Here is a 26702-nt window from a genome sequence, read left to right as displayed (position 1 = left end):
TGGGAAATGCCTTTCCAAATTCAGAAGCCTAAGGTATGTATATGGGCCCATGACTTAGTCCTCCAAGGACAGCATCACCCCATAACCCATGCAGAAAGCCCAAACAAATGGAATCTATCCAGTAGGGTGAATGAAAGACAATCAGAGTCTTCAAACCTGTGAAGAAAACAATGAGACATCGCTAACTCAGAATCTGTGATGATTCCAACAAGGCCTGGGTAAAAGCTTGCCTTACCTTCCTTCTGCTTAGGTAGACAGTTTTGCTTAACAAAAGTTCCAACCATCTACTTAAGAGAAAAACTATTTTTGAAGGCCTTCCCAGGGCTGCAGAAGCATTCATCAAACTACAGACACTAATCTTAGCTATCTTAAATTCAATTTTAAAAGTATTTTGGGGGAGCCTACTATGTGCCAAAGTCAACCTGCTTTCTAGTTACTATGTGAGTTTTCATACGCAAAGTCATATTACTTTCCAAATATTCTATATTTTGAACTTGCTGCTAATTCAAGCTGGTTTCCCATGCCTCAGTGAATGTAAGAGAGGTGCTCACGTCACTGGGCAGGTTGATAAGCTCCTTTGGGGCACTTGTACTCAGCGGTGAGCACTGAACCAACTTCCAAGCACTGTTTGGACCCAGGCTGGGGAGTAGGAGGACACAGGGATGATGACAGGACCGTCAGGGGAAGGAAGGCATTAAATTAGACCTCAGAGAGAACTTCCTGTCCTGTAGATTTCAAGGAAAGCCAAGAATTTCCCTCTGGGAAGAGATGAATCTTTTTCCTTTGGGTAGGAAAACAGGTCCCTTGTGGACCAGGAAAAAGACTTCTTGGAAAGAAGGAAGTATGAGGGGGAGGCAGGGAGGGCTTCTGGGAGGGGACTAGGGTCTCTTCCTCCGTGATGAGGCCCTGGAGTTCACCAGACAAGTCTCACCCTGGGCTGTCCCCCCTGCAGTGCTCATCGAGGGAGGAGGGGTGCACCCCCGAGGAGACCACAGGAATGCCAAGCAGGGGAAAGGCGCCCGGAGCCAAGGGCTCCGGCAACGAGGATCCAATATCGGCGGGTGACTCCAGCCCCCGTAACAGGAGAGACCGTAAAGTATGTGCTCTGCTTCCCAACCAGCAAACACAGCAAATAACCAATTACTCCAAATAGCTAACAGATTTCGGCTCTGATTTCCCTCCCCTTGCCTCCCCTGTGCCTTCACTTGTCATTTGATGGGCGATTTGTATTTGCTCTGAGAAAATGAGAGAAGGAATGACTCACAAAGGAAGGTCCAGATTACACACAGTGACAGGCATCAAACCTCCCTAATCAGAACTAATGGGAGTGGGGGGGAGGCCGGGCTGCACTGGCAACACATCTGAACCAGAGATATTTTTAAAGAAGTACAGTTATGTTACTTTCAAGTACATACAATAATTCTTGCTGAATCAATAGTGCCAAATACATGTCCTTAAGAAACCTACTTTAAGGAGAAGATAAGTACTTTCCTAATTAGCACATGTGATATATATAAAAGTACAGGTAAAAAGACTTCATGTTATTAAAGTTAGAATACTCCCCCTGAAACTCTCAAGGTCAGAGACGCAAGCTCGCTGCCCTGAGACAAACTGGCCTGGCTGCCTTCTGGGAATGCTTCCTCACTTGGGAGCCACACCCTGTAATTGATTCCTTCGCTCAGAAAACCTTTGCTTCAAAGTCTTTGGATAAATTCTTGTCAGTATCCATGAGCTGCAATGAAGCATTCCCCCAAACCTTGGAATTAAGGGAAATAGGGCTGCCCTCAGAGAATCAGACCATGAAATCAATGCTGGTGGGGGGAGGGGGGCGGGGGGGGGGTTTCAGAGCGAGCAGAGGCTTCTACACTGAGCCTGAACCATAGTGGGTAGACTGTACTAATACATCTTAGGGAAAGACTATGTCACGGAAAAAACGAACTGATCAGTCCTGGAAATAGAAGAGAAGAGGACTAAGAGTTGACTGTTCCTAGCTGTTTACACCAGCTTCACCAGGGGGATGGTCCCCAGCTGAGGGACTAAAGCTGTCCCTACCACTGGAGATGGATGTTTCAATCCATTTTGGACCACTGCCACTCAATTTCAGATCCCAGAATTCTCTCTCCTCATTCTGATTCTTTACTCATCTCCGTTCACAATTTGACTTCCCAGTTGCTGAGCCTTTAGAGAGACCACAGGCCAGATCCCAAGGTCACATCCTCCAGACAGAAGTATTTTTCACTGTCAAATCATAAACTGGCAACCTTGGTTTAGGAGCTTGAACAATACGCATCTAGCCCCAAGAAAATTGACCCATCAAGTGTCTAAACTCACAATGTCAAGGGCCCACACAGCCAAGACTATAGAAATGTCCCTAAAGCAACACACCTGCCTGGTCTTTCCCTTCTGTGACAGATTTAGCTCTCCTTTGTTTAAGCAGCTCGTGTATCGGAGTCCACGCACAAGAACTGCGGCTCTGCCCTGGCCAGCCAGCACCTGACTGCCAAAACCAACATGGAAGACAAACTGTCCGGCCAGTAGCAAAGCCTCTGCTCCCGTTTTCCCTCTTACTTCTCCCACCTTGCTGGATTCCCAGCTGACAAAGTAAAACTACAGCAGCTTTAGACTGTTTCTCTCTTCCTTTCATCTGAGTTTGAGATTAGAAGGGGCCTCTGCAGTAATGGAAGTGCCATCTGAGCTCCCGGTACTTGACAAGCAAGGACTTCCCTGTGTAACAATAGGAAGAAAAGATGAAGGTTCAAAATAAGGGAGATAATATGAGGACTAAGGCAAGTGTTAAAGAGCTGAGTAAAAATGGAAGAAAACAAATGATCAATTTATGGTCTCAGGAGGTTTCTAGAGGGTCTCACAAACAAGAAGTTAGAGTATTGGTCCTGAAGGAGATAGAATGTGCGTGAAGACATCATGACTATCAAACTGAAAACTCTATCAGAGACCCAGCAAAATGGCAAACTGGAGGACCAGAGAAACTCTCCAAGTGGGAACACCTAAATTAATAATATATGTTTAATATCTTTTTTAAATGACTGAACTGATGGGAATCTAAAGAAGATCCTTGGGTGCAAATGAAAAAGCAAAAAGCCAAAGAAATAAGGAGTCAAAATGCAAATTGACTGTGGGGTCCAAAAAGCCCAAGCCAAACATTTAGTTTTAAGTGAATCTGGGTTTGCAATATTTCCAGGCATTTGGTAAAAGTAACACATGTACTCTCTGAAAGAATGTGACTGACTTTCATCCAGGCCTCAAAGAACTCTCAGATAAAGTTCCAAGGAACATGAGTTCACAATCAGAACTAGTGAAACACATAATGAACAAGGCACCATGAGTGAGAGTCAGTTAGAAACAACTGCAGACAGACCTATTGTGACAACAGAAAGCAGAATTATCAGAAACAGAATTTTAAGAAAAAAAAAAACTGTTTAAAAACTAAAAGGCATTAAAAATACGGCAAGGGAATAAGAGACTCAAAAATCAACAAGCAGATTTGGGGGGGAAAGAGAACTTTTCGAATAAAAATATTAATACTGGGACTAGAAACTCAACAGATGGGGTTGCCTTTAGAAGCAACTTAGGACTTAGTGAACAAGGGCCTACTGTATAGCACAGGGAACTTTGCTCAATGTTCTGTGGCAGCCTGGATGGGAGGGGAGTTTGGGGGAGAATGGATCCGTGTATAAGTGCCTGCACTATTCACCTGGAACTATCACAACATTGCTAATCAGCTATATACTGATTAAGTTTTTTAAGAGTTAGTGAACTAGAAGACGTATCTTCAGAAATTAGCCAGAGTGCAACACAAAAAATATGAAGTAAAGTTGAACTGCCATGGAGAACAGAGCAGGTCCATCATGGATCTAATCAGTTCCTGTAGCAAATGAGAGGATGACAAACATGGAGTATTTGAAGAGATAACTATCCAGACTAATTAAAAGCAGAATGCCAGTCCTCAGAGTTAGGAAGACGACAACACAAAGGAAGCAGAACAGTGAGATAGGCTCTTCACAGTGAGGACAGTGCAGCCAGCACTTCCAAACCAGCGGCGGAACTATCAAAAATTAAGTTAAAAGTGAGTGTTTATAATGAATAAATATAGGAATTTCTGTAGGCTCTTCTTCAGGAAGAAAGACGATCCCAGGATGAGGAAGACTGGTCTACCAAACCAAACAGTCAATGCGGGTCTACTAAAGGAAAAAAAAGATCACGTAAAACATAACACTGCTGCTAAAACTGTCCTTTACAGCGGCAGAACTAAAATACTGAACGAAAGCTCCTAATTGGTAAGTGACTAGAATTAAAGCATCCCAATACTTTGGCCACCTCATGTGAAGAGTTGACTCACTGGAAAAGACTCTGATGCTGGGAGGGATTGGGGGCAGGAGGAGAAGGGGACAACAGAGGATGAGATGGCTGGATGGCATCACAGACTCGATGGACATGAGTTTGAGTGAACTTCGGGAGTTGGTGATGGACAGGGAGGCCTGGCGTGCTGTGATTCATGGGGTCGCAAAGAGTCGGACACGACTGAGCGACTGAACTGAACTGAACTGATGTTCCTTGTAATATTTTGGAGGTGGCTATAAATACCAATTAAATTTAGACTTTGCTAAGTTTATTATACATGTTAAAGTTTCTATACTAATCACTAAAGGAATAAAAACAATGTATAGCTTTGAAACTGAAAAGGGAAGAAGGAATGAAAAGATAGGGGGATTTTACAATACAAAAAATGAGAAAAAAGAAAAGAGTAGGACTAATAGAGACACAGAACAAGATGGCAGAAATAAATCCAAATATATCAGTAAAACACAATACATTAGACTGTCCAACTCTCTAAGAGTTTATGTCAGAATGCATAAAAAAAGAATCCATCTATTTGCTGTTCATCAGAGAGATACCTAAACATAAAGTAACAGAAAAACTGAAAGTAAAAAGAAAAGATATATTAGGAAAACACTAACCAAGAGAATATGGTTTAGCTGTATTGACATGAGACAAAGCAGAGTTTAAGGCAAAACTCATTAGTGGAGATTTTAAAAAGCAAGAAGCGGTGGTTTGCTACATATCATTAAAAGATTGAATTCTCTAGGAAAATATAAGAATGCTACAATTGTTTGTGCCTAATAACACAGCATCAAATATACAAAGAAAAAGTAGACAGAGATCATAAAGAAGAACAAACGTAAGTTCAGTTCAGTTCAGTCGCTCAGTCATGTCCGACTCTTTGCAACCCCATGAATCACAGCACGCCAGGCCTCCCTGTCCAACACCAACTCCCGGAGTTCACTCAAACTCATGTCCATCGAGTCGGTGATGCCATCCAGCCATCGCATTCTCTGTCGTCCCCTTCTCCTCCTGCCCCCAATCCCTCCCAGCATCAGACTCTTTTCCAGTGAGTCAATTCATCGCATGAGGTGGCCAAAGTATTGGAGCTTCAGCTTTAGCATCAGTCCTTCCAATGAACACCCAGGATTGATCTCCTTTAGAATGGACTGGTTGGATCTCCTTGCAGTACAAGGGACTCTCAGGAGTCTTCTCTAGCACCACAGTTCAAAAGCATCAGCGATCTTCATCAGCGATCTTCTTCAGCGATCAGCTTTCTTCACAGTTCAACTCTCACATCCATACGTGACCACGGGAAAAACCATAGCCTTGACTAGACGGACCTTTGTTGGCAAAGTAATGTCTCTGCTTTTTAATATACTATCAAGGTTGGTCATAACTTTCCTTCCAAGGAGTAAGCGTCTTTTAATTTCATGGCTGCAATCAGCATCCACAGTGATTTTGGAGCCCAAAAAAATAAAGTCTGGCACTGTTTCCACTGTTTCTCCAACTATTTCCCATGAAGTGATGGGACCAGATGCCATGATCTTTGTTTTCTGAATGTTGCACTTCAAGCCAACCTTTTCACTCTCCTCTTTCACTTTCATCAAGAGGCTTTTGAGTTCCTCTTCACTTTCTGCCATAAGGGTGGTGTCATCTGCATATCTGAGGTTGGAATTTCTAAAACATACTTTTAAACAATTCAAGTGCCAAAAAGAAATATGACAGTAATAAGAAAATACTCAGAACTAGAAAACAACAAAAACATCATGTATCAAAACTTGTGGGATGCATAAAGCAGTACTTAGAGGAAATGTTATAGCCTTAAATGCTTACATTAGAAAAGAGCAAAGTTTGAAAATTGATGAACTAGACACCGCACTTAAGAGGTTAAAAATATAACAAACCCTCTAAAAATCAAAGGAAAGTGTTAGTCACTCAGTTGTATCCATCTCTTGCGACCCCATGGACTGTAGCCCACGAGGCTCCTCTGACCATGGAATTCTCCAGGCAAGAATACTGGAGTGGGTTGCCATCCCCTTCTCCAGGGGATCTTCCCAACCCAGGGATCGAACCCAGGTCTCCTGCATTGCAGGCAGATTCTTTACCATTTGAGCCACCAGGGAAGCAATGAAAATAATAAAGGAAACAACTAGAAGCTAGAAAACTGGGAACCATAGAGCTAAATCAGCAAGCTAAAAATTGATTCCTTGGAAAGATTTTTAAAAATCTGACAAATTCTGGCAAGAATATTAAAATATAACCTTAGGAATGAAAGTGAACATAAATAGAAGGTGAAGAAAATTTTTTTAAAGTAAGAGGTTGTTATGAAAAATCCTATGTCAATAATTTTAGGAAGAAACGGATAAATTCCTATAAAATATAAATCACCAAAAGTGACTCACACAGAAACAGAAAATCTCAAAGGTCCTATAAGCATTTTTAAAAATTGTATCAGCAGTTTAAAATATCCCCAAGAAGAATACTAAGTCTAGACAATTTTACAAATGAATCTACCAAAACCTTCACGCAATAGATAATGTCAGGCTTTTGTCATTTATTCAGAGACTAGAAAAACAGCAAATATGCCTCAAGTCATTTTATAAGATTAGTATTATCTAGACACCAAAACCTGATTAAAACAGTATCAGAAAAAGAAGTCCCAAGCCATTATCATTCATAAAAATTGATGCAAAAAAATTCCTAAGCTAAATATTTGCAAGCTGAACCCAGCAAGGCAGAAAAAAGATAATGTAATTTGACCAGGACAGATAGTTTCAGAACTGCAAAGTTGTTTCAGTATTAAAAAAAAAAATAAACTATTAATGTAATTCACCACATTAACAGATTAAAAGAGAAAAAAAACATATGATCACCTCAACAGATCCATAAAGAACATTCCATAAAATGTAACATCATTCATGATAAAAACTCCTATTTAGCTAATAATCACTCAGCTTATAAATTTCATAGTCAGTGGTGAAACATAAATATCCCATTTTAAATTAGATCAGATAAGAATACTCTCTATTATCAGTTATACAAAGTATTAAACTTATGGTCCTCGTCAGTATAGTCAGACAAGAAAAGCAAATAGTTATAAAGAGAAAGAAATTAAAAGTACACAGAAGAATCAAAACTTTTAAAGAGCCAGTTCTTTGGATGAAAAATAACCATAAAATAGATGAAATGCTATTAAGCCTAATGAAGCAAAGCAAAAAATAAAATAAAATAGCATAAATTACAAAATCAGGAATGAACAGATAAAAAAACAGAATAGATACAGAAGCATTTTCTTTTATTATAGTAATATGTGTAAATCCATACCAATGTAATAAACAATATCTGATGACATCTAAGGTATCAAATTGACTGAAGATGTAGAAAGTGATCAAAGAATCTCCTCCCAAAAACAGATGCTGGGCCCAGTCTTACAAAATGAGTACAGAGCAGACACATCTTATCCAATTGTATAAAATATGTATTCCTGAAGATCTTCTATAATTCAAAACTCACATCATATAACCTCTATTTTCAAGAAAAGATGATAGGTATCCTGTTTACCAGCTAAACTATAAATACAATTCATGTGGCCACCACCTTTTAAATTACATGACTGTTAATCATTTTTCAAATTTAGATTGATTCACATTATTACACATTTTATACACAAAACAAGGCTATTAAAATACCATGCAATTTCCAACTTGCATGATTCAGATTCATAAAGAATCGCTCTCATGTATTTTCAAACCTTTAAACAATCATTCTCATCTCTTAGAGACTGTTCAAGAGCACAGAAAATGAGAGTACACCTCAGAAAATATTTTGTGAAACTCATTTAAAACCCTGATAGCAAAACCTAACAAAGACAACCTAAAAGTAGCACACATGAACAAATCTGCAAAAATCCTACATAAATAATAACAAATCTAACTCAATAACTAACACACACCAAAACTTCTCCTTACAAACTTCCCCTTAACCAGGATTAACAAAAACTAACCATTCTCTCTGCTAACAATTGAAGGTCCAGAGCAGATGAAAGCCTGCAGCTAATCTAATTTATCCACTGCAGCTCCCAGAGATGAGCCAAATGTCCACCAAGAATTGTTTGTTCCCAAATCTGCTAATGCCAGTTGTATTAATATTGTAATTGGATCAATAAGCATTATAAATACATATAATTTGAATTTGAAAAGGAAGGGCATTTTATCTATGAAAATTAATTTAGTGCTATTGATGTTTTTTGATGGTGAAAATTAAGTATGAGTGAAGCGACCAAAAAAAGGTGTGAGGGGATCTTAAACATTAAAAGAACTCCACATTCAGGTTCTTTTGCACCTACCAACCATTAAGATCTCAAAAACTTTAATAAACCTAAGGGAAAAATAATAAGTAATGCATTTTAGATGTGTTTTATACCAGAAGGACAATGTAACACTCAAATAGATTCAAATTTAAAGAGGTCTTGGCATATATCAAATGACTGTCAAATGAAGATACACGGATATCATTAAAAATAAAATGTTTATGGTACTTTTTTTTTACTTTTAATGAGTTCCTATTAAACCGACTTTTTCAGTTAGCCAACCAACTACCTATCCTGATTGACTGCATAAGAAGACTTCATTTGTAGTCAGCTATAATACCATAACCATTTGACTGATTTGGGTTTACCTCAGGAATGCAGGACAATTATATGTATCAATATATATGTGTATGAACAGAACAATGGAAAACAAAATGATCATCTTGATAAATGGCACTGGATAATATTAACCTCCCATATCTAATTTTTAAGCTATTAATCTTGTGACTCAGCTGGTAAAGAATCCGCCTGCAATGCGGAAGACCCGAGTTCAATCCCTGGATTGGGAAGATTCCCTGGAGAAGGGAAAGGCTACCCACTCCAGTATTCTGGCCTGGAGAATTCCATGGACTGTATAGCCCATGGGGTCGCAAAGAGTCAGACACTACTATGCGACTTTCACTTTACAAAATCAAAAATATCTACCTGAAACTACCAATCATTATCATAATTAATTAATGGAAAAATGACAGAGAATTTCTCATTAGAACTGGTAACTAAATAAGTCTGCTCACTAGCATCTCAATTACCAAATGTTATTCTGAAAAAAGGAATAAGGTAAAACTATTACAAAGAAAGTGACATATTTATTATTGTTTGAAGAAAACAATCTTAGCTGCTTGAAGAATTCAACTGAATCAATTAACAACTGTCAGATCACAAAGGCACTTAATAAAGAGTCTGTTTCAAAGTAAATATACAAAAACAAAAACGCTGTTTTCCATATTCTAGCAATAACCAGCTAGACAAAATAATAAGAAAAAAAAAAAGATATTCCATTTGGGTAGCAAAATAGGCTATAAAATGCCTAGGAATAAACTGAACAAGAAATGCACTAGACCTATTCAAAGCAAACTAAAAATAACTCTTCTAAGGGACATAAAATAAGACAATTATAAAAATTAGGAAATCAGCACTTTCCTGGTGATCCAGTGGTTAAGAATCCACCTGCCAGTGCAGGGGACACAGGTCAACCCCAGTCCAGGAAAATCCCACATGCTGCGAAGCAGCTAAGCCCAGGTACCACAACTACTGAAACGCACACACCCTACAGCCTGTCGCCACTGCAATGAGAAGCCCCTGCGCCGCGACAAAGGGTAGCCCCCACTCGCTGCAACTAGAGAAAACCCACACGCAGCAACAAAGACCCAGATGCCGTCAAAAATAAATACGTAAGTTTTTTGTCTTTTTTTAAAAAAGAAATTCAATGTCCAGTAATGGGAGAAGAGTTAAAACTTTATGGATATCCATACAATGGAATGACATGCAAGCATTTTGTAAAGAATATAAAGATATGGAAAAACATCTACAATATACTTTTAAGTAAAAGAAAATTCAGATTTTTAAAGTACGATAAGATTCAGATTTTATTTTTTAAGTATTAATGTGCATAAGAGATATCTATAAATATAGGCACATCAAAATCTTAGGTGTTCATCTCCAACTGGTAGGAATACAGGTGGTTTTAACTTTCCTGCCTTATACTTTATTGTGTTTTCTGTATTTTCTACAATGGATAAATCAGAAAACATTTAATATATAGATTGCCTCCTCCTAGAAGCCATAAAGCACCCAATACAGCAATGCCTCCTCTTGAAACCATGAATGAAATTTTACTTTCAGGAAGTCCTATATCTCAGGTTCCCCCTACAGGTCTGGGACTCCCCTTGACCCTCAGCATGGGACTTGGGGAGTGCATATTGAAAGCTAGACACAACAGCCATCTTCCTGGAAGGACCCATGACCCTTAAAGATAACGCCTAGGAAATCAGCCCAGGAGGACAGAAGCAGCCCTGATGGAACTGCAGGTGTGGACTGTGAGCCCCAGCAGAGCACTCAGCACCTGCCAGGGCAGCCAGGGTTCTGCAGGATCACATGCCCCTTGCCCACAGAGGCCTCTCACGTCCCGCACCCCAGCAGTCAGGGTCCAGAGACTTCCCCGTTTCCCCTGGCCCATGCAATCCCAACCAAGACCCCAGCCCTCATGCAGGGAAGCAGGATTAAGGTAAATCCCAGGATGCACCAAGAGATAATTCAGACTCATCTGTTTCTGAGACTCTTCCCTTAGCTTTCTACCCACTCCTCCATTACCACACAGAGCGGGTTAACTGTTTTCTGCCAGGGCTCAGAAAACTCCTTTCCTCCCCTCCCAACCCCACCTCCTCTGCTCCCTTCCTAACTCCCTAACCCCACCCAGCCCCCCCCGGGAAATCAAGGTGCCCACAAATAGGTAAACGATACATACATGAAGACTGGATGGAGAAGATGCCATGTTAGTGGGGGCCAAGCCCGACAGACCATCTGCAAACTACAAATTAAACAAGCTGGTTAGCAACAGGATTAGAAAAGCCACGTCAGGGAAGACTGGACAGTCCCAAGGAAGCAGAACTCTCCAAGCAGGCACCCTCTGCTCTCTCTCCAGGGAGGCTGCAAAAGCTGTGTGAGGAACGTGCGCTTTGGAGTTGGACAAGTGTGGCTCCAAATCCTGGCCCCAGTGCTCTACGAGACCCTGACCTCTCTGAGTCAGCATCTCCATCTGGAGAATGGGCACAAGCCTTGAACTGCCACAGAGCAGCAGCGAGTGTGGCTGAGATGAGGGCTGTGCACGCCGAGGACACGGTGGGGCGCATGCGCGGGCTCGGTCCATGCCTGTCTCCTGCCTGCTCTCAGAGCCCTGGGCACCACCGACTCCACTCTCACACGCACTCCCAGCCTTTCGATCATCCTGACCTCAGACACCCACCAAGCTCGGCATCAGCGCTGGTGGTTTCTCCTAACAGCTGAGCCACACCAACCCCCGCTTGGGCACCATTCCTAAGCCAGTGCAGGTTTCTGAGGCAGACAGTCATCAGGGCATCATACGACTTCGCCCCAAACCAGCCTCGTAGACACACACCTCTTAACACAGAAAACCTGCTGCCTTCCCCTTTGGCATCAGATCCTTGCCTGCAATCTCGCGGTATGGTGAATCCATACTTTAGAGGATGAGTCCTTGTGCTGCGGGGTCCAGGAGAGAGCCTTGGTGGGGGTCAGGGCTACAGGCAGGGTGGCATTTTGACCACTAAAATAGTCCTGGGGGAGGTGACGGGGTCCTAGGATGGGGTGGCCAGGAGATGCCTTGTGGGCAGAGGAGATAGGAATCGTGACGGGCAGAGCTGTGACTGAAGCAGCACTGCCCGGCAAACAGTCCAGGGAGGCAGGGGGACGGGGCGTGACGGGTGGGGAGGAGACACGCGGGGACCCAGAGCTGCCGGGAGGGAGACCTCTCTCCTTTCAGCCTGGGGCAGCGGGCTCTGGGCGTCTCCACAAGAGGCCAAGCCCCAGCGTCCTTCCTTCCTCGGCAGGAAGGTGCAGGGAGACCCACTCGCCTGGGGTCAGGGAAACGCAGAAGAAGTGGTCTGGGAACTCACAGCCCCCTCCCTGATCTGTGAAGGGAGCCTCACTGAGGGGGACCCTGGCCTCCCCTAAACCAGCCCTCGGCTGTTCAGGCCCAGGAGCACAGGCAGGAGGGCACAACAGCTGGGCACGCAGCCACGCCTCTGGAGGATTCCAGGGGGCTGACTACATGTCGGTGGGGATGGCGTGACCCTTGAATCGACCAGATGAACTCCACGTGAAGCCCTCAGAGGCCCAGAGACCGGCCCAGCCAGGCAGCAGCTCTGCCCCTCTGGTTCTCATCCTGAACCTCACAGAAGCCTTATTGTTATTTTTAACACAGATCGTTTTTAGAAAGGTGAGAGGGAAACCGGCAGTTCACCAGTACAAGAGGGAGAAAAAATAAAGCTAAACATAGTGCTCCAAAGGTCTGGGCCAGCTTCCGAAATTACACGTTCCCCTTTGGGATCCGGGCATAATTTGCTGCTCCGGTTCTGGGAGCACGTTCCCACCTTCACGGCGTCCCAGAGACTAAAACTGGAGCAGAAGGCTCAAAATTAGCCCGAGCCAGGAGCCAGGGAGCAGCCAGCCCCAGCACCCCACCCCATGCTCGTGGAGACCAAGCCTCCTGACTCCTGCACACTAGCCTGTTTTTCCCCCAGAGCCTCCCAGGCCCATCACACACACGTGTGTGCATACACACACACACACTCAGTACACTATCACACACACGCAGTAAACACACACACTGTCAACACACACACACCACCCGCCACCAAGCCTTTGTCCCAGTCCTCTGCCCAGCAGGAAAGGCCTCTCCTCCCTGCTGCTGTTCTAACCCCTCTCACCAGCCCCCTCAGAGAAGCTCCCCTGATGACTTAATCCATGCTGACCCTGCAGGCCCACAGTCCCAGATCTTGGTGTCCCTGCTAAGCAAGCATTCATGGCTTTGCCATCACTCTCATCATCTCATATGGATCCACAGCACAGACCTGCCGTCTCTGCCCACCAGAGGGGAGACTTCCCAAGAGCTCTCTCTTCCTCATTAGCCCCCCTCAGCCCACAGACATCCCCCCACCCAGTCCCTGGAGACTTCAAGAGGATACTCCTGCCCGTGGTGGTCTCTCAGAGCAACAGGAAAGGGTCACCTTGACTGGTGGCTCCCATGCCTGGAGGTGGGTGATGTGTGGGACAGGCAAGGGGTGTCACCCTTACGTGGGCCTCAAGGCCCTTTAGGGAATGGCAGGAAGCCGCTCCAGGTGTGTTCCTGCACTGCTTTTCTTCCCCTTGTCATCAGAACACAAGAACTAGAGCTGAGAAGGCAAAAACTCCAGGTTTGTTTGAAAGTAAAAGTAGAGCCTGATTCAGACTCAGAGGCAGAACGAGAGACAGGAGGAGCAGCCTGGCAAGGGCAGGACGGGGAAGTGCTGGGAGCAGTCCATTCATAGTGTCTTCCTGGTCAGAGGCACTGTCTATTATCTTCCCAACTGTAGATAATAGACATATATTTATAATCAGAGAAAAATGAATCTATCCTTTATTTAGAGGAGAGCACCAGACAGAATGAAACACCTCTGAGCCCCTCTGAGGACACCCCTGGCCTGCCCTCAGAAAGTCAGGCACCAAGGCCACGATGCTTACAGCAGCAGCAGTGAGCCTGCACACACATCTGCTCCCAGCCCCCCGCCTTTCATGCACACTTACCCACACACACATACTCACACCACCCCTATGCCCCGGCTGTGGTTCTGAAATCTACACAAAGGATAGCCACACAGACCAAGAATACACTGCGGGGTTGCTATGTGAGAGTTTATCTTATCCCGGTCCCCTACAGAGAAGAGTCCAGGAGGCCACGACCCTCCTCACCCCCAGAGATGGGTGCCCACTTTCGAACCCTGCAAGGCCAAGTGGACAGTTCTCTCTCATACATCCATTTCAGATCATCTCTAGAACTGGCCACTCCTGACAGACCAAAAGATTTCTAGAAACCTGAGAAATGCTTGGCCATGGTGGTCAACCCAATGGCCTGAGCATCAGGTCACTGGTGACTTCTAGCATGTGCAGCTCATCCCAGGGACTGGGCAGTGATGGGGAGAAGGTTCTTTGGCCAAGAAGGGGTGACAGTGCAGGGAGACAGGAGGGACCAAACAGAAGCCGGATGTGGGAAGAGAGCATTTGCAGCTGGGAGGAGCCCTCTGCTGGATCCACAGCCCCAGCTGGTGAGCACAGCGGAGGGGCTGCGTCACAGTGGGAACGGTAAGTTGGCCTGGAGACACAGGTTAGACAAACAGGAACCAGAAAAATCCCAATTCTGCTAGACTTCTTGTTCCTCCAGTCCCCAGAGACCAGGGCCCTCCATCCTACCTGCACTGGGGAAGGGGACAGGGGACAAAAGCCCAGCCAGAACTATCTGGAAAACCACCGGGTCTGGAACCCACGGTCTCCTGAGTCAGCCCTGCTCCTCCCAAGTCCTGCACAGGGGATGTGCAAGACCGGGTCAGTGAAAGATTTCCTGGACCAGCCAAATCAGATCAATGATCTCAGAGAAAAGCACAAGACAGAATTGCTTTTTCCTGAAACTGCCATCAGACCCCATCAAGACAGGGCTCCCTAGAGACTGGGATGGGTCTCCCTGCTGGCCTGGGGCTCCTCGACAATAACGTTATGTCTCCTCCGCCATCAGACAGGGAGCTGGATGAGGGCAGGATCCAAACCTCCTCCACCAGAGCAGGCGGAGCTCACGTCCCCCTCTCCCTGTGGACCCCTGAGGCCCTGTGAGCCCGCCCCTCCCATGTAGACAAGCCTTACCCCCGCCCCACCCCCTGCCTGGCCAGCAGCATGAGCCGTGTCCTCTCACAAAGAGTGCCGACCCTGCTCTGGCTCCTGCCCCGGCCCCAGTTCACTCATGTCAACGCCGGGAGGACGTCCAGCCTGGGCCTACTCACTGTCAGCCTCTGGCTGTGCTTGGAGCCAGCAGGACCCGAAACAGTGCCTCCCCATCTGAGTCTGTAGACATTTTGAGGGCGGCACACACAGAACGGAAATCCTACTGGGCCAGCTCTGTGCTACCCCACACAGACTCAGACGGCCCGCTGAGGGGTAGCAGCCAGCGCTGGGCACCAAGCTTGGGGCTAATTATCTGCCTCATTCAGCTACAAACACCCACCCAGGCCATGAGTGCAGCTGAATTCTGTGTATTTGCAATTTCCATTTGGGTGTCCCCAGGCAAGAGAAGCTTCTCCTAAGCTCCTACAGAGAGTAGGCAGGATCCACCCACCCATTTATCCACCCACCCACCCATCTACTTATGCATCCATCCACTCATCCATCTGTCCATCTGGGCAGGCAGACTTTCTTCGAATGCGTCCTCTAAGCCAGGCCCTGTGCTGGCACTGAGGACACAAAAAGGAATGGGCCCCACTCACTGCCCTGAGCCTAGTCTAGGAAACATGCTAACACGGACAGCAGCAGCATGACTTAAGGCAAATGCAGTGACCCAGAGAGAGACAGAACTCGCAGAAGAAGTGGAGGAGCCCGGGCAGAATCCTAGAAGGAGATAACCTCACCTAGGCTGAGTCTTGAGTGACCAGTGCTGGCCAGAGGTGTCCCCAGCAGAAAGGGTGGTGGGCTGGGGCCCTGGAGAGCCAGAAAGGTAGGAGAAGTGGGCAGCTGGGCCCTTGTGAGGATGCTTAGCTCCAGTGACACTTGAGAGCAACTATAAAGCTCTTGTGTCAGCAGCAGTGTGGCCCAAGACTGAACGCCAGCAATGTCCCCTTGGAAGCAGCAAAACGGGGAAAGAGATGAGTGCATGGGAAGAAGCAGAAATTCACCCTAAAAGTCAGACAGAAGCCCCTGTAGGCGCATCTCAGGGACAGCTCCGAGGACCCCAAGACTGACCCAGCACCCAAGGTTGTCCTCTTGCTCTCAAGGCTAATATTGAAAAATTTGAACCCTTCCAAAATGCCATCCCTTCCCTGGTGAATATGAATACATAGGCTGTGAAGCTGAGGACACACATGCTCTCTTCGTAGGCTGGAAGGCTCTGCTCTGGGCAGTCCAGAAGCTCTGGGAGCCCCAGGTGCCATGGGGCAGCTAGAGTCGAGCAAAGCCAAGAGGAGGTGACAACCTGGAGCAGATGGAACAGAGCCATTCGAGGCTGGCACTCATGGTGAGGTCCGTGACAAGGCTGGGTGGTCTCAGCTGTACAGGACCCACGACCACCCAGAGCCCAAGGTGGGAAGAGTGATTCCCCCCCTCAGTAAGAGATGCCACAGGCCGCCTGCCATCCTGTTTGGCACTGGCGCCTGGGTCACCAGGTGGAAGGGGCTTCCCTTGCAGCTCAGCTAGTAAGGAATCCGCCTGCAATGAGGGAAACCTGGGTTCGATCCCTGGGTTGGGAAAAATCCCCTAGAGAAGGCAAAGGCTACCCACTCCAGTATTCTGACCTGGGGAATTGCATGGACTGTATAGTCCACGGGGTCGCAAAGAGTTGCAAAGAGCGAGTTTCACTTCACCAGGCAGAGCACAGAGCAAAGGGCCACCTCTTGGACACCCTGGCAGTAAGGCCCTTCTCCTGCCCCTGCTCCCTCCCGCAGGTGGAGGGGATGGGGCGTGAGGGGCTACCGGCTTGAACACAGACCCCTCCTTCAAGCTGCCTCCAGGGTGCCACCAAGCACAAGCCCATAGACAAATCTCCCCCCAAGGAAGGTCTGAGCAACGGGGCTGGGCACCCAGAGACTGCCAGCCACTCCTCACCCTGTCCTCCCTCTCTCTGTCTCGCTCCCCCCACCCTGATTTCCTGGGTGATCGCCAGGGCAAGCCCTCCACATGGCCTTCAAGGTGGCAGGGCCATTTTTTTTCAGATGCTTTGGGTCTTGCCCAGTAGACCCACACAGTTTCCCGCAAGCCCCCACCCTGCTCCCATCCAGGCTGAAAGCTCCTAACTGGGTCCCTGCATCTGTCAGGTGTCCAGCCACCAGGCTACAGGGAGAGTGTCTTACGGAGGCGGCGTGATGAGGAAGGGGGAGCAAGGCGGGGGAGAGGGTGGACAAGGCGGCTCTCGACGGGAGCCCGTGTCCGTCCCCAGGGACCCTTCCTACCTGGATGGGGATGAGGGGCTCCTTGTCATCGATGTCGATGAGCACATCTTCCCCAGGACTGAGTAAGCTCACGTCATCTGGAAGGAGAGCAGGGTCCAGGCCTGGGAGGGGCTCCCCGGGGACTCCCCCCTCCCGAGCCGTGAGACTCGGCCTTGGGTCCCGCCACACTTCTCACTCCCAGTCTTCCTCTTCCTCCCCGAGTCCTTCCCTCTCCCATCCTCATCCTGCGCACCCCCCGTCTCCCCTGCCCCCTCCCTCCTCATCCCTTTGATCCCTGCATCTCCCTCTCCTGCAGCCTTTTCCACAGGACCTCTCACCACAGCATTGACCCCACTCCCTGGAGGACCCAGCCTGGGGCCAGATGATGCCCTGAGGAAGACGAGATTCCCGCCCTTCCCTCCCATCAGCTGGGCAAAATGCACTTCTCATTCAGGTAAGAGGAGGGCTTCAGGATGTGTCTCAGCTGGGAAGCCCACCTGCCCCAGCCCCCTGCCCGCCCTCCACCAATCAAGAGCCCCTCCCCTACCTGGGCCGCCCTGTGGGGACGGACTCTCCTCTGAGTACGGGTCACACAGGAAGCTCTCCAGGGAGCGGATGGTACACTGGCCCACCACAGGCCGGCGCCCAAACTGGCGGTTATCAATGACCTTGACCACGATGGGGGGACAGTACAGCTCCTCCCTGGGCAGCATCTGGGTGGAGGAAGAGGGAAGCTCTGGACAGCAGCCTGACCTCATCTCTGGGAGGTTTCAGAGGGAGGAGAGCCCTTCTTGCCAGGACAAGTCCAAGGAGCAGAAAATGACTCTCAACCTACACCTAACCCCCAAGGGCTGTCAATCCAAAACGGTGGTCGGCTGAGCCCAGGAGCGGGCCGATGGGGCAGAAGATGCCCACCTCTCTGCCTCTTGAACGCTGCATGCAGAGGCTGACTTTCCCCTCAAGCCTTAACCCCCAAACACACCCAACTCAGCCCAAAGTCTCCTTTCCCTGAACCTTCACTGGCCGTGGAAGGGGAGAAAGGAAAAACTGGCCTGGGGCTCAACAGCTCTCGCAGACAAACCCCCCCAAGTGGATACTCAAGAGTTGGCTTCCAGACCCAGATTCTTCTCCCCCAACCCTAAAAGCACTTTGAACACAACTTGAAATAATTTATATTCTCTCCTTTGGTGGCGGCTTTGGCTCAGCCAAGAGGAGGCTCCTGTTGACAGCCATTGGGCCTGGAATTTTTACAGCACTTTCATCTTGCAAACCATTTTCCTTCCCTCAGACTTGCTTTACTCTGGTCACTAAGCCCAGGCAAACCAGGTTGCTGGAGGGGGCTACAGCCAAAGGCCATGGGGGTGAACCCCTCTGCAAAGGCCCGGGGTTGGGGAGGACTAGGTCCAGGAAGATTTGGAGGAATCCCCGAAGGTCAGAGCCCTGGCAGACGGCAGCGGGGAACTGAGGCCTGCCCTGAGAGAGGAAACAGCCACAGATGGGTCCTTGGGACTCCTGTGGACTCGGGATCTGGGGAGATGGAACCAAGCTGGCACCCTCTCTGCTGCCCACAGGCTGCAGCTCCTCCAGAAAGGAAACAGCAAGCATTTCCTCCCATTCTCAAAGGAGGTGGGAGCAAGACAGTGAGGCAGGCAGAATCCTGCAGGGAGCTGGGCCCCAGGCTGCCTGGGGCTGCGAGGAAATTCTAAGCACCAGGACTCCGGTAGGTAGCAGACCGCGGGGAGGTCAGTCTTACCACTTCCATGAAGAGGGTGCAGATGTCGAAGTTGGGGTTCTTCCGGAGGTTCTTGATGACACAGGATTGCACAGACTGGCCCCCGCACTCCACCACTAGGCTCGGGGAGGACACACTGGCCAGCTGGTAGCTCTTCATGTTCCGAAGACCCCACGCTAGGATCTGGGGGTGCGGAGTGACGAGAGCAGCTGGAAAGGCCTCAGGTGCCAGGAAAGGCTGGGCCAGGAAAGGGGAGGCCCCCGAGCCCCACCCCTGTGATGGGGGCAGGCTCACCTCAATGGCGGTTCGCTGGAGAACTGGCTTGATATTCTGGGGGACCATGTAGATGTTGGCCTCCCTCTGGGGCGGCGGGTAGGGCAGGTCCGTGTCCTCCGACTGCAGGGCACGAGGTAGAAAGGAGACAAAGGCAGGAGGAAGACCAAGGCAGAAAGACAAGAAAGAAGGACAGATGGGATGGAAAGAAAGTGCGTGTGTGGAGAGACAAGAAATAGAGCAGCGGGGACGCAGAAGGGGCAACCGGGCAGACGGAGCAAGAGAGCTCAGTCAGTTTCCCAGGCACCCTCTGCTCCAGGGTCACAGCGCCAGCGCCTCGGCCCAGGGATCAGGTGAGCCTGTTTCAGACAAGCCCCGGGCCACCACTCCTCCCACCAAAGACCCGCCCGGGGGTCCCAGTCCCTGCCACACACATGCACACACATGCACTGTCCAGTCCAACCTGACACGCCCACTGCAGCCCGTCTCAGCCCCCCCCCGAGAGGACCACGCACCCACCTGCTAGCCTCTCCCGCGTCCAGCTCAGACCCTCCCAACTGATCACCCGCCCTGTGTTCCATCTCCAGCCCCCACAGATCCACACCCCCAGACACTGGCCAGCCCCCAAATCCCGCCTCTCGCACCTGTCCTGAGGTGTGACACACCTGAACAGAACGCTTGCACTGTGGGCCAGAAGAGGTGCTTACAAAAGGAGAAGGGCTAGAAAAGCCCGCCACCCCGGGCACCAAAGGGCCGGCTGGGGAGGCTCTTTCACACCGCGGGCAAGAGGTGAGGGAGTCAATTCTGCCTGCTATGGGCCTGCCAAAAAGACCTGGGCAAGAACCCTGATGGACTGTTCACCCACGGGGAAGCAGCTGAAGCACCAGAAGCACATGTCACTGTGAACCAGGCAGCTGCCACGCCCGACAGCGGTGTGAACACGGGCTCTGGGTGTGAATGGGCCCCAACTCCACCACTTACTGACTTAAATGAGCTATTTCACTCTATGGCTCAAGGGTTTTCATCTACAAAATGGTTACTAAAAATTATCAACCTCTAAAGCTTCATGTGAGGCTTGAAGAAGCTGATAACATTTAAAAGAGTTCCTGGTTCATGTAAACTCTCAATAGGAGTCCACATGGCAACTTTGTGACAATTAGAAAAAGATGTCCCTTGCTTAAAGCTCTTTACTTCCATGTCAGAAAATCATCCTAGTTTACTAGTTTATTGGAACAAGACACTTTACTGCCACCTACTGGAAATTGCTATAATAAATAACGACATACGATGTCTGCGCTGGAAACCACACTCCCGTAGAGCCAGTGCTCTCACGCAGTGCAGAACCTGAACGTCAGCTACGAAGGCCCTGACACTCAGGAAATGTTAACTACAAATCGAAGGGCTGTGCTGTGTGCTTTATAGAGCTTGCCTCACATGACTGCATTAAGAAACAGTGGAGTCATGGGATTCATTCTCCAAGCTGACTTGCTCTGGGGTCCTTCCCAAAGGGTGTTGCATCCAACTGCAGATGCCCTGACGCCGATGGTGGGAGCAGCTCCTGAGACACACCAGCCTCCCCCCACCTCGTCCCTTCACAGCCGGCCCCAGCTGTCACTCCTGCCCAAGGCACACCGACGATGCTGCGCCTCGTGACCTGCGGTGGTGGTGATTTCCAAAATCAAACCAGACCTTGGTCCTAGTCCTGACCTTGCGGCTTCTGAGCTGTTTGACCTTGGGCAAATTATTCAAACTCTGTGGTCCAATACTCTCATGTGAAGATCCAGGATGACACCCTTACAAAGTGGCTCTTAAAATTTAACAAGAGAACAAATATGAAGTGTTTCTGGCACATGGGAGGTGCTTAATAAAGAGCACGGGCCTAAGTGATCAGTGCATTGTTGGTGGTGCCACTGTTTCCATCACGAGTGTTGCTGTTGACCCCCCCCCCCACTGACTGAGCAGAGCTGAGCCATCAGGGGCACCTCTCAGAATAGCACCAGCTCCATAGCTCTCCCAGCATCACCAAAGCACAATGTGAAGGAATTCATCATTTTCCTCCAGACCCACCAGGCAGGTGACAAGGTGCAGGAAGCACCCACATTTTCAGACTGAGCAACAGATGCCATCAGAAGGAACAGTGACGAGCAGGGCGGCCCCGGGCACACCCAGGGGCTGCTGTGCACGCCACAGTCCACGTGACTGGTGCCCCGGAGGGTGGGGGCAGAGCCCGCAGTGGCCTGGCCGCTGTGGACATGTCTGGCTTGGTACTCCAAGGCCACCTGCTGTGACAACTGTGTAGCAAGGGTCACCTCATTTTTAAAAAGGTTACGCCTGGAAGCCTGCTCGTGGCCTGCTCAAGGCTGATGTCCAGCCAACCATGGGCCCAGGGCCAAAGGTCCATGCTAAAATGGACAAGTAGAAGAGGTCAGGAAGGGAACAGCCCCAGGCTCCTGGGTGGACAGGCAGGAAGACAAAAAATTCCTCACAAGCTCTCCACGTTCTCCTGAAATCACCAGGAAAACTCGGGAACACATTTCCCCCCAGAACACTTCTCTCCAGGCGCCCAAGCTCTGGACAGGGCCCCTTTGGCTGCTTGCCCCTCACTTCCACACCCCGCTGTCCCGCTGGGCTGCCACGAGCTCCCCAAGAGAACGCTCGTGTCTCCATGTGGTGGCCCAGGCTCCCCACTGCAGGAGCCTGGTCACAGGGGAGGACAGGGAACAAGAACCTGGAGAAGCCTGGGCTCCAGCACTGTCGGCAGGAGGCCCTGGAGGAGGAAGGCAGGCGCACACAGCTGTGCAGGCCAGGCCCGGCCGGCGGGAAGGAGAGACAAGCAGAAACAGCGTTTAGCGGGGTGTCCGCGGGGCAGCTGACCAGGCTCAAGGCCCCCCATTCTCCTCCCAGGGCCACCTCCATCCACCATGCCACCCTCGGGAGTCCCGGGACATCCTTGCTCCCCGCCCTTCGCTGCCACTCCCAGAACCCCCGCCTCTGTGGGGTCCCCTCCCCACTGAGCACACCGCGCTGCGTGCAGGCGCCCCTCACTGTCAGGGTGCCTCTGTGCCTCCCCACGCTCTGCCCCCTGACCCGGCCTCATCCAGCCCTCCCCAGCTCTCCACGCTATCTGCTGCCTCTTTTCCTCCCCACTTACAGATGGTCTCAAGATGACCTCTCGGGTCTGTCCACACCTTCTCTCTGTGTCTACTCTTCTCTCGCTTCCTGAAAAGGGCTGTGTCCATCCCCCGCCCCTCCCTCACTTCCAGGCCACCCTCTGCCCCACGCACTCGCTCTGCCCTCTGCAGCCCCTCCCTGGAAACCTCTCTCTCCAAAAGTAACAACAAGCTGCTAGTAGCTCAAACGCAGTTCACAGGCTCGAATCTCTCTCCCTCCCTCAGCAGCCTCTGGCCAGCTGACCTCGGCCTCCTTCCTAAAACAGGCCCTTTGGTTCCTCACCGCTGACCTCTCTGCCCTCTCTACCCGCTGTGGGCTGTGTCTCCAGGCAGCCTCCTCCTGCTCCTCAGCCCAGCCCTCTCCTAGGCTTTCTTCTCCCACACGTCTCTCCTAAGCCCCAGACTCACATCTCCAACCTTACTGCTATTTCATCCACACGTCCTTCCAGCTTCTCACACTGAACTTGTCCCAAACTGGATTCGCTAAGTTCCCCCTCAAACCTGCTCTCTTCAAGTGTCATCTCAGAAACCAGCCCCACCATCCACCCGGACAGCCAAGCCACGAAGCCCCATGCCACCCTCGGCTCTCCTTCCCCCGTTGGTCCCCAAGCCTTAGAGACCTGTCTCCTACAGCTCTCCCATGCCCACGCACCCGTCTTCTTCTCTGGGTTTGGTTCACCACCCTCTTTTGCCTCCTCCTAAGTGACATCTTGGGCTTCCTTGATGGCTCAGCAGTATAGAATCCGCCTGCGATGCAGGAGACCCAGGATGGATCCCTGGGCTGGGAAGATCCTCTGGAGAAGGAAGTGGCAACCCGCTCCAGTGTTCTTGCCTGGGAGATCCCATGGACAGAGGAGCTGAGCAGGCTATAGTCCATGAGGTCGCAAATGAGTCAGACCAACTTAACGACTAAACAACAACAATACAACAAACAATATCTGGCATCTCCTTCCAAGGATGAATGAGAACTGTACTCTGAAATTGCCAGGAGGCAATTTCTAAGAATGTCACTCCGTTTAAAACCCATCAAAGTTTCCCCACCCACGCAGGATGAAGCCCAAACTCCTTGAGGCGGCCTCCAAGACCCCTCATCTTCTAGTTCTGCTGACCTCTCTGGTCTCACATCTCACCACTAACTTTCCACGGCAGGACCCCAAGCAGTGACCAGCCATCTCCCCAGAAACACTCAACACCCATCCTTCGGAATGCCAGCAGGCTGCAGGAGGCACCAGATTCTCTGTGAGGTTGGAGCTCACTGGTCCTCCTGTCCGAAGGACTCTTCCACCCACTTCCACTGGCTACCTCAGACTCAGACTCTAGGTCCATTTAAGTCTTCCCTGGAGCCCCAAGTTTAAGTTAAGCGCCCCACAGTTTACAGAGCCACTTGTCCAATTGAAAGACACACCACCCTGTGTCACTTCTATGTGTTCATCTGTCTGTGTCCCATGTTAAACCAATGGGCTTCCCAGATGGCTCAGTGGTAAAAGAGTCTGTCTGCAATGTAGGAGATGCGGGAGACGTGGGTTTGATCCCTGGGTTGGGAAGATCCCCTGGAGAAGGAAATGGCAACCCACTCCAGTATTCTTGCCTGGGAAATCCCATGGTCAGAGGAGCCTGACAGGCTACAATCCATGGGGCAGCAAGAGTCGGACACTACTTAACGACTAAACTACCACAACTGACTTGTTAAACTAGCAATTCTGCATGCAGGGACCACAGCTGAACCCCCTGTCTAATAAATAGAGGCTTAGGATCAGATAACTGAAGGGAGATAGGAATGGCAGAGGGTGAATGGTGGGGGTGCTGAGAGGAGAAAGAACTTACTCCAATACTCTCTCCATCCTTCCAACACTCTTGTCTGCAACAGCTTTGCATCATCACCAACCTCCTTCCCCTGGGCCTGCTCAGGGCTCTCTCTGTTTGCATGGGCTTCTTTTGCCATCTTCCAGAATCAACCACATCTTTTAGGGCCTAGTTCAAACTCTACATCCTTCAGAAATCTCCCAACCACTCCAGAAACTCCTTTCTACCCTCTCTCTGACTTCTTTTCCCTCTATGTGACCCTGGGCTCCGGTTTCCCAAGGTCCTGACTGGTCTCCAACATCTCACACTTGAGAGTCCTGTAGTACCAGCCAAACGGCCACTCCTCTGCCCAAGTTTCTCCATCCAGTCAAGCCCATCTGAGAGGCACGATACCTCCTTCCTGGGCAGCGATTCTCAGTGGGATGGGCTGCAGTGACCCCTGTCAGCACATCTAGCCAGGGAGGGGGTGGATGCAGGCTGAAAGCACCGCAGGGGCGTCCTGATTCACTGTCCCCAGTGTGACCGGGGACTCCAAGGACCACAGACCTCAGGGGCAGCCACACAACAGAAGGCTAATCAGATGAGCCGTTCCATGGTGGGGTCCACCCTTTCCATGCTGACCCTCCCCACCCTGCCTGAATGGAGGGCAGACCCAGGGCTGCTGCATGGATGGGGCTCCACAGGTGAGCAGGGCGCTCGCTGAGATAGTGCAGGCCAAGAGGACAAGGTCTCAAGGACAGATGAGGCTCTGTTCCCGACCTGAGCACAACCCACCCGCCACCCACTTTCATCTGTCCACCCTGTTGGCCAGTTCAGTGCAGGGAACCAAGGCCACGGGCCCTGAGGGTTGCTTCCTCTCCCAGTCCTAGAGGCCGCCCCGCTAGACAGCCTTGTGTTCATCCCCAGTGGAGAGGCAAGTGCAAGCGGCCCCTCCAGCCACCGAGGGCAGTGCTGCCACAGTAGCCACCGCACCCTGCGGGGCACGTCAGGGGGCCCTCTGAACGCTCAGACCCTGTTCCTCCGGGAGCTCCAGGCGGGCGGGCTGGGAGGGCTCCACTGTCTGCCTGCCCCACCCAGCTCGTTAGGAACAACATGCTGCTCTAATTACACTTCCCAGGAAAAACAGTGTTTTAAATTAAAGCCTTGGGGGAGGGATAGGGGTGGGGGGGACCACTGGGCTTATTTTCCTGATTGCAAAACACCAAATTTTCCCTTCTGGAGGATTTGGGGGTGCAGGAGGGTACATCTCTTGGATATCTCAGACTAAAAGCCATAGCCTATTGCCTGGATTAGGAGGGGGATGGAGTGACATCTGGTTGGCCCCCAAGTCACAGCAAAAACTCCATGAGTCCGCTCTGCCTTCTTCCAGGACATCCATCCACGGGGCAAGACAGGAGTAGCAGAACCAAGGGCAGTATTCCGAACCACGCCCCCTGAGGTACTCAGGACCACAAGCCCTGATCCCACCTAAAGGGTCCCCAGAAAGGGCCTTCCTCTGCACTGGCTCAGGGGCCCTCAGTTATTAAGGAATCTGCCATCACCTCTTGTGCAGTGTGTGTGTGTCTGTGTGTGTGTGCGTGCATGCACATATACATGCCCTCATGAGTGTGCACATTTGCACACACTCACACGTGCCTGTGCGCTCTCCATTTTTCAGGAAATCTAAAATTGCAGTTTCTTTGAACTCATTCCCCTTGGCAGCGCAGACCGCCTTTGTTCTCCAGACAAAAAGGAAAAGAAACGAGACAGAGGGCTCAGAAGAGGCGGGGAGAAGGAGGGAGAGAGAGGGTCCGGGCCAAGGAGCAAACAGAGAAAGAGGGAAATGCAGAGGGAGAGCTGGACAAGGGGAAGAGTGAGGCTCCGGAAGAGGAGAAAGCAGCGAGGGATAGACAGGAGGGCTGGGGGCTGAAAGGGAAGCAGCTCTCCCCTCCTGCCACGAGGACCCAGTCTCCCCCACAGCAAAACCTCAAAGATACCACGCAACAGTCTCCTTTCCCCACCAAGAGCACTCGGAGAGGGGCACTCCAGGTGGGCAAAATGCCTGGCACAGGGGAAATCTCGTTGCCCACCACCCTGGCCCCACACGGTGACATGACCCTAGCCCAAAGCAGTGGACCCCCAAAGGGAGCACAGAGTCATCTCTTCCAGGATGCCATCCCCACTGTCCTCCAGCTGCAGGAGTCCTCAGCCTGGGGAGAGGCCTCTCACCTCATTCACGCCTCCCACCCATGCATGCTGTCCCAAAGGCCGTCCCCACAGGAGAGGCTGTCCTTAAACCATCCTCCAGAGTCACTGCTCCTCTCCATTCCTCTCTCTGACCTAGGCCCCCATCACATCTG

At 49.8% G+C, this 26702-nt stretch overlaps 1 protein-coding gene across 17 annotated transcripts in view; it reads right to left on the bottom strand.

The window, feature by feature from the left end:
* Positions 1 to 26702, bottom strand: part of DYSF (dysferlin) — a 229666-nt gene that overhangs the window by 51327 nt on the left and 151637 nt on the right. For 9 of the 17 annotated variants that reach the window (XM_055400236.2, XM_055400240.2, XM_055400244.2 and 6 more), the window contains 5 exons: positions 19412 to 19513; positions 19139 to 19300; positions 17933 to 18098; positions 17407 to 17483; positions 11175 to 11237 (listed from right to left, as the gene is read on the bottom strand). In XM_055400236.2, the coding sequence (XP_055256211.2) occupies positions 11175 to 11237; positions 17407 to 17483; positions 17933 to 18098; positions 19139 to 19300; positions 19412 to 19513 (570 nt within the window). The remainder of the gene's footprint in view (positions 1 to 11174; positions 11238 to 17406; positions 17484 to 17932; positions 18099 to 19138; positions 19301 to 19411; positions 19514 to 26702) is intronic. The other 8 variants (XM_055400242.2, XM_055400246.2, XM_055400250.2 and 5 more) reach the window with 1 other exon arrangement.

The sequence above is a fragment of the Moschus berezovskii genome, chromosome 11 (assembly GCF_049115385.1).
Source record: "Moschus berezovskii isolate FMDL1 chromosome 11, NW_MosBer_1.0, whole genome shotgun sequence".
Taxonomy (NCBI): Eukaryota; Metazoa; Chordata; class Mammalia; order Artiodactyla; family Moschidae; genus Moschus; species Moschus berezovskii.
Note: the sequence above shows the minus strand (reverse complement) of the source record. Positions and strands in the feature narration are given on the sequence as shown.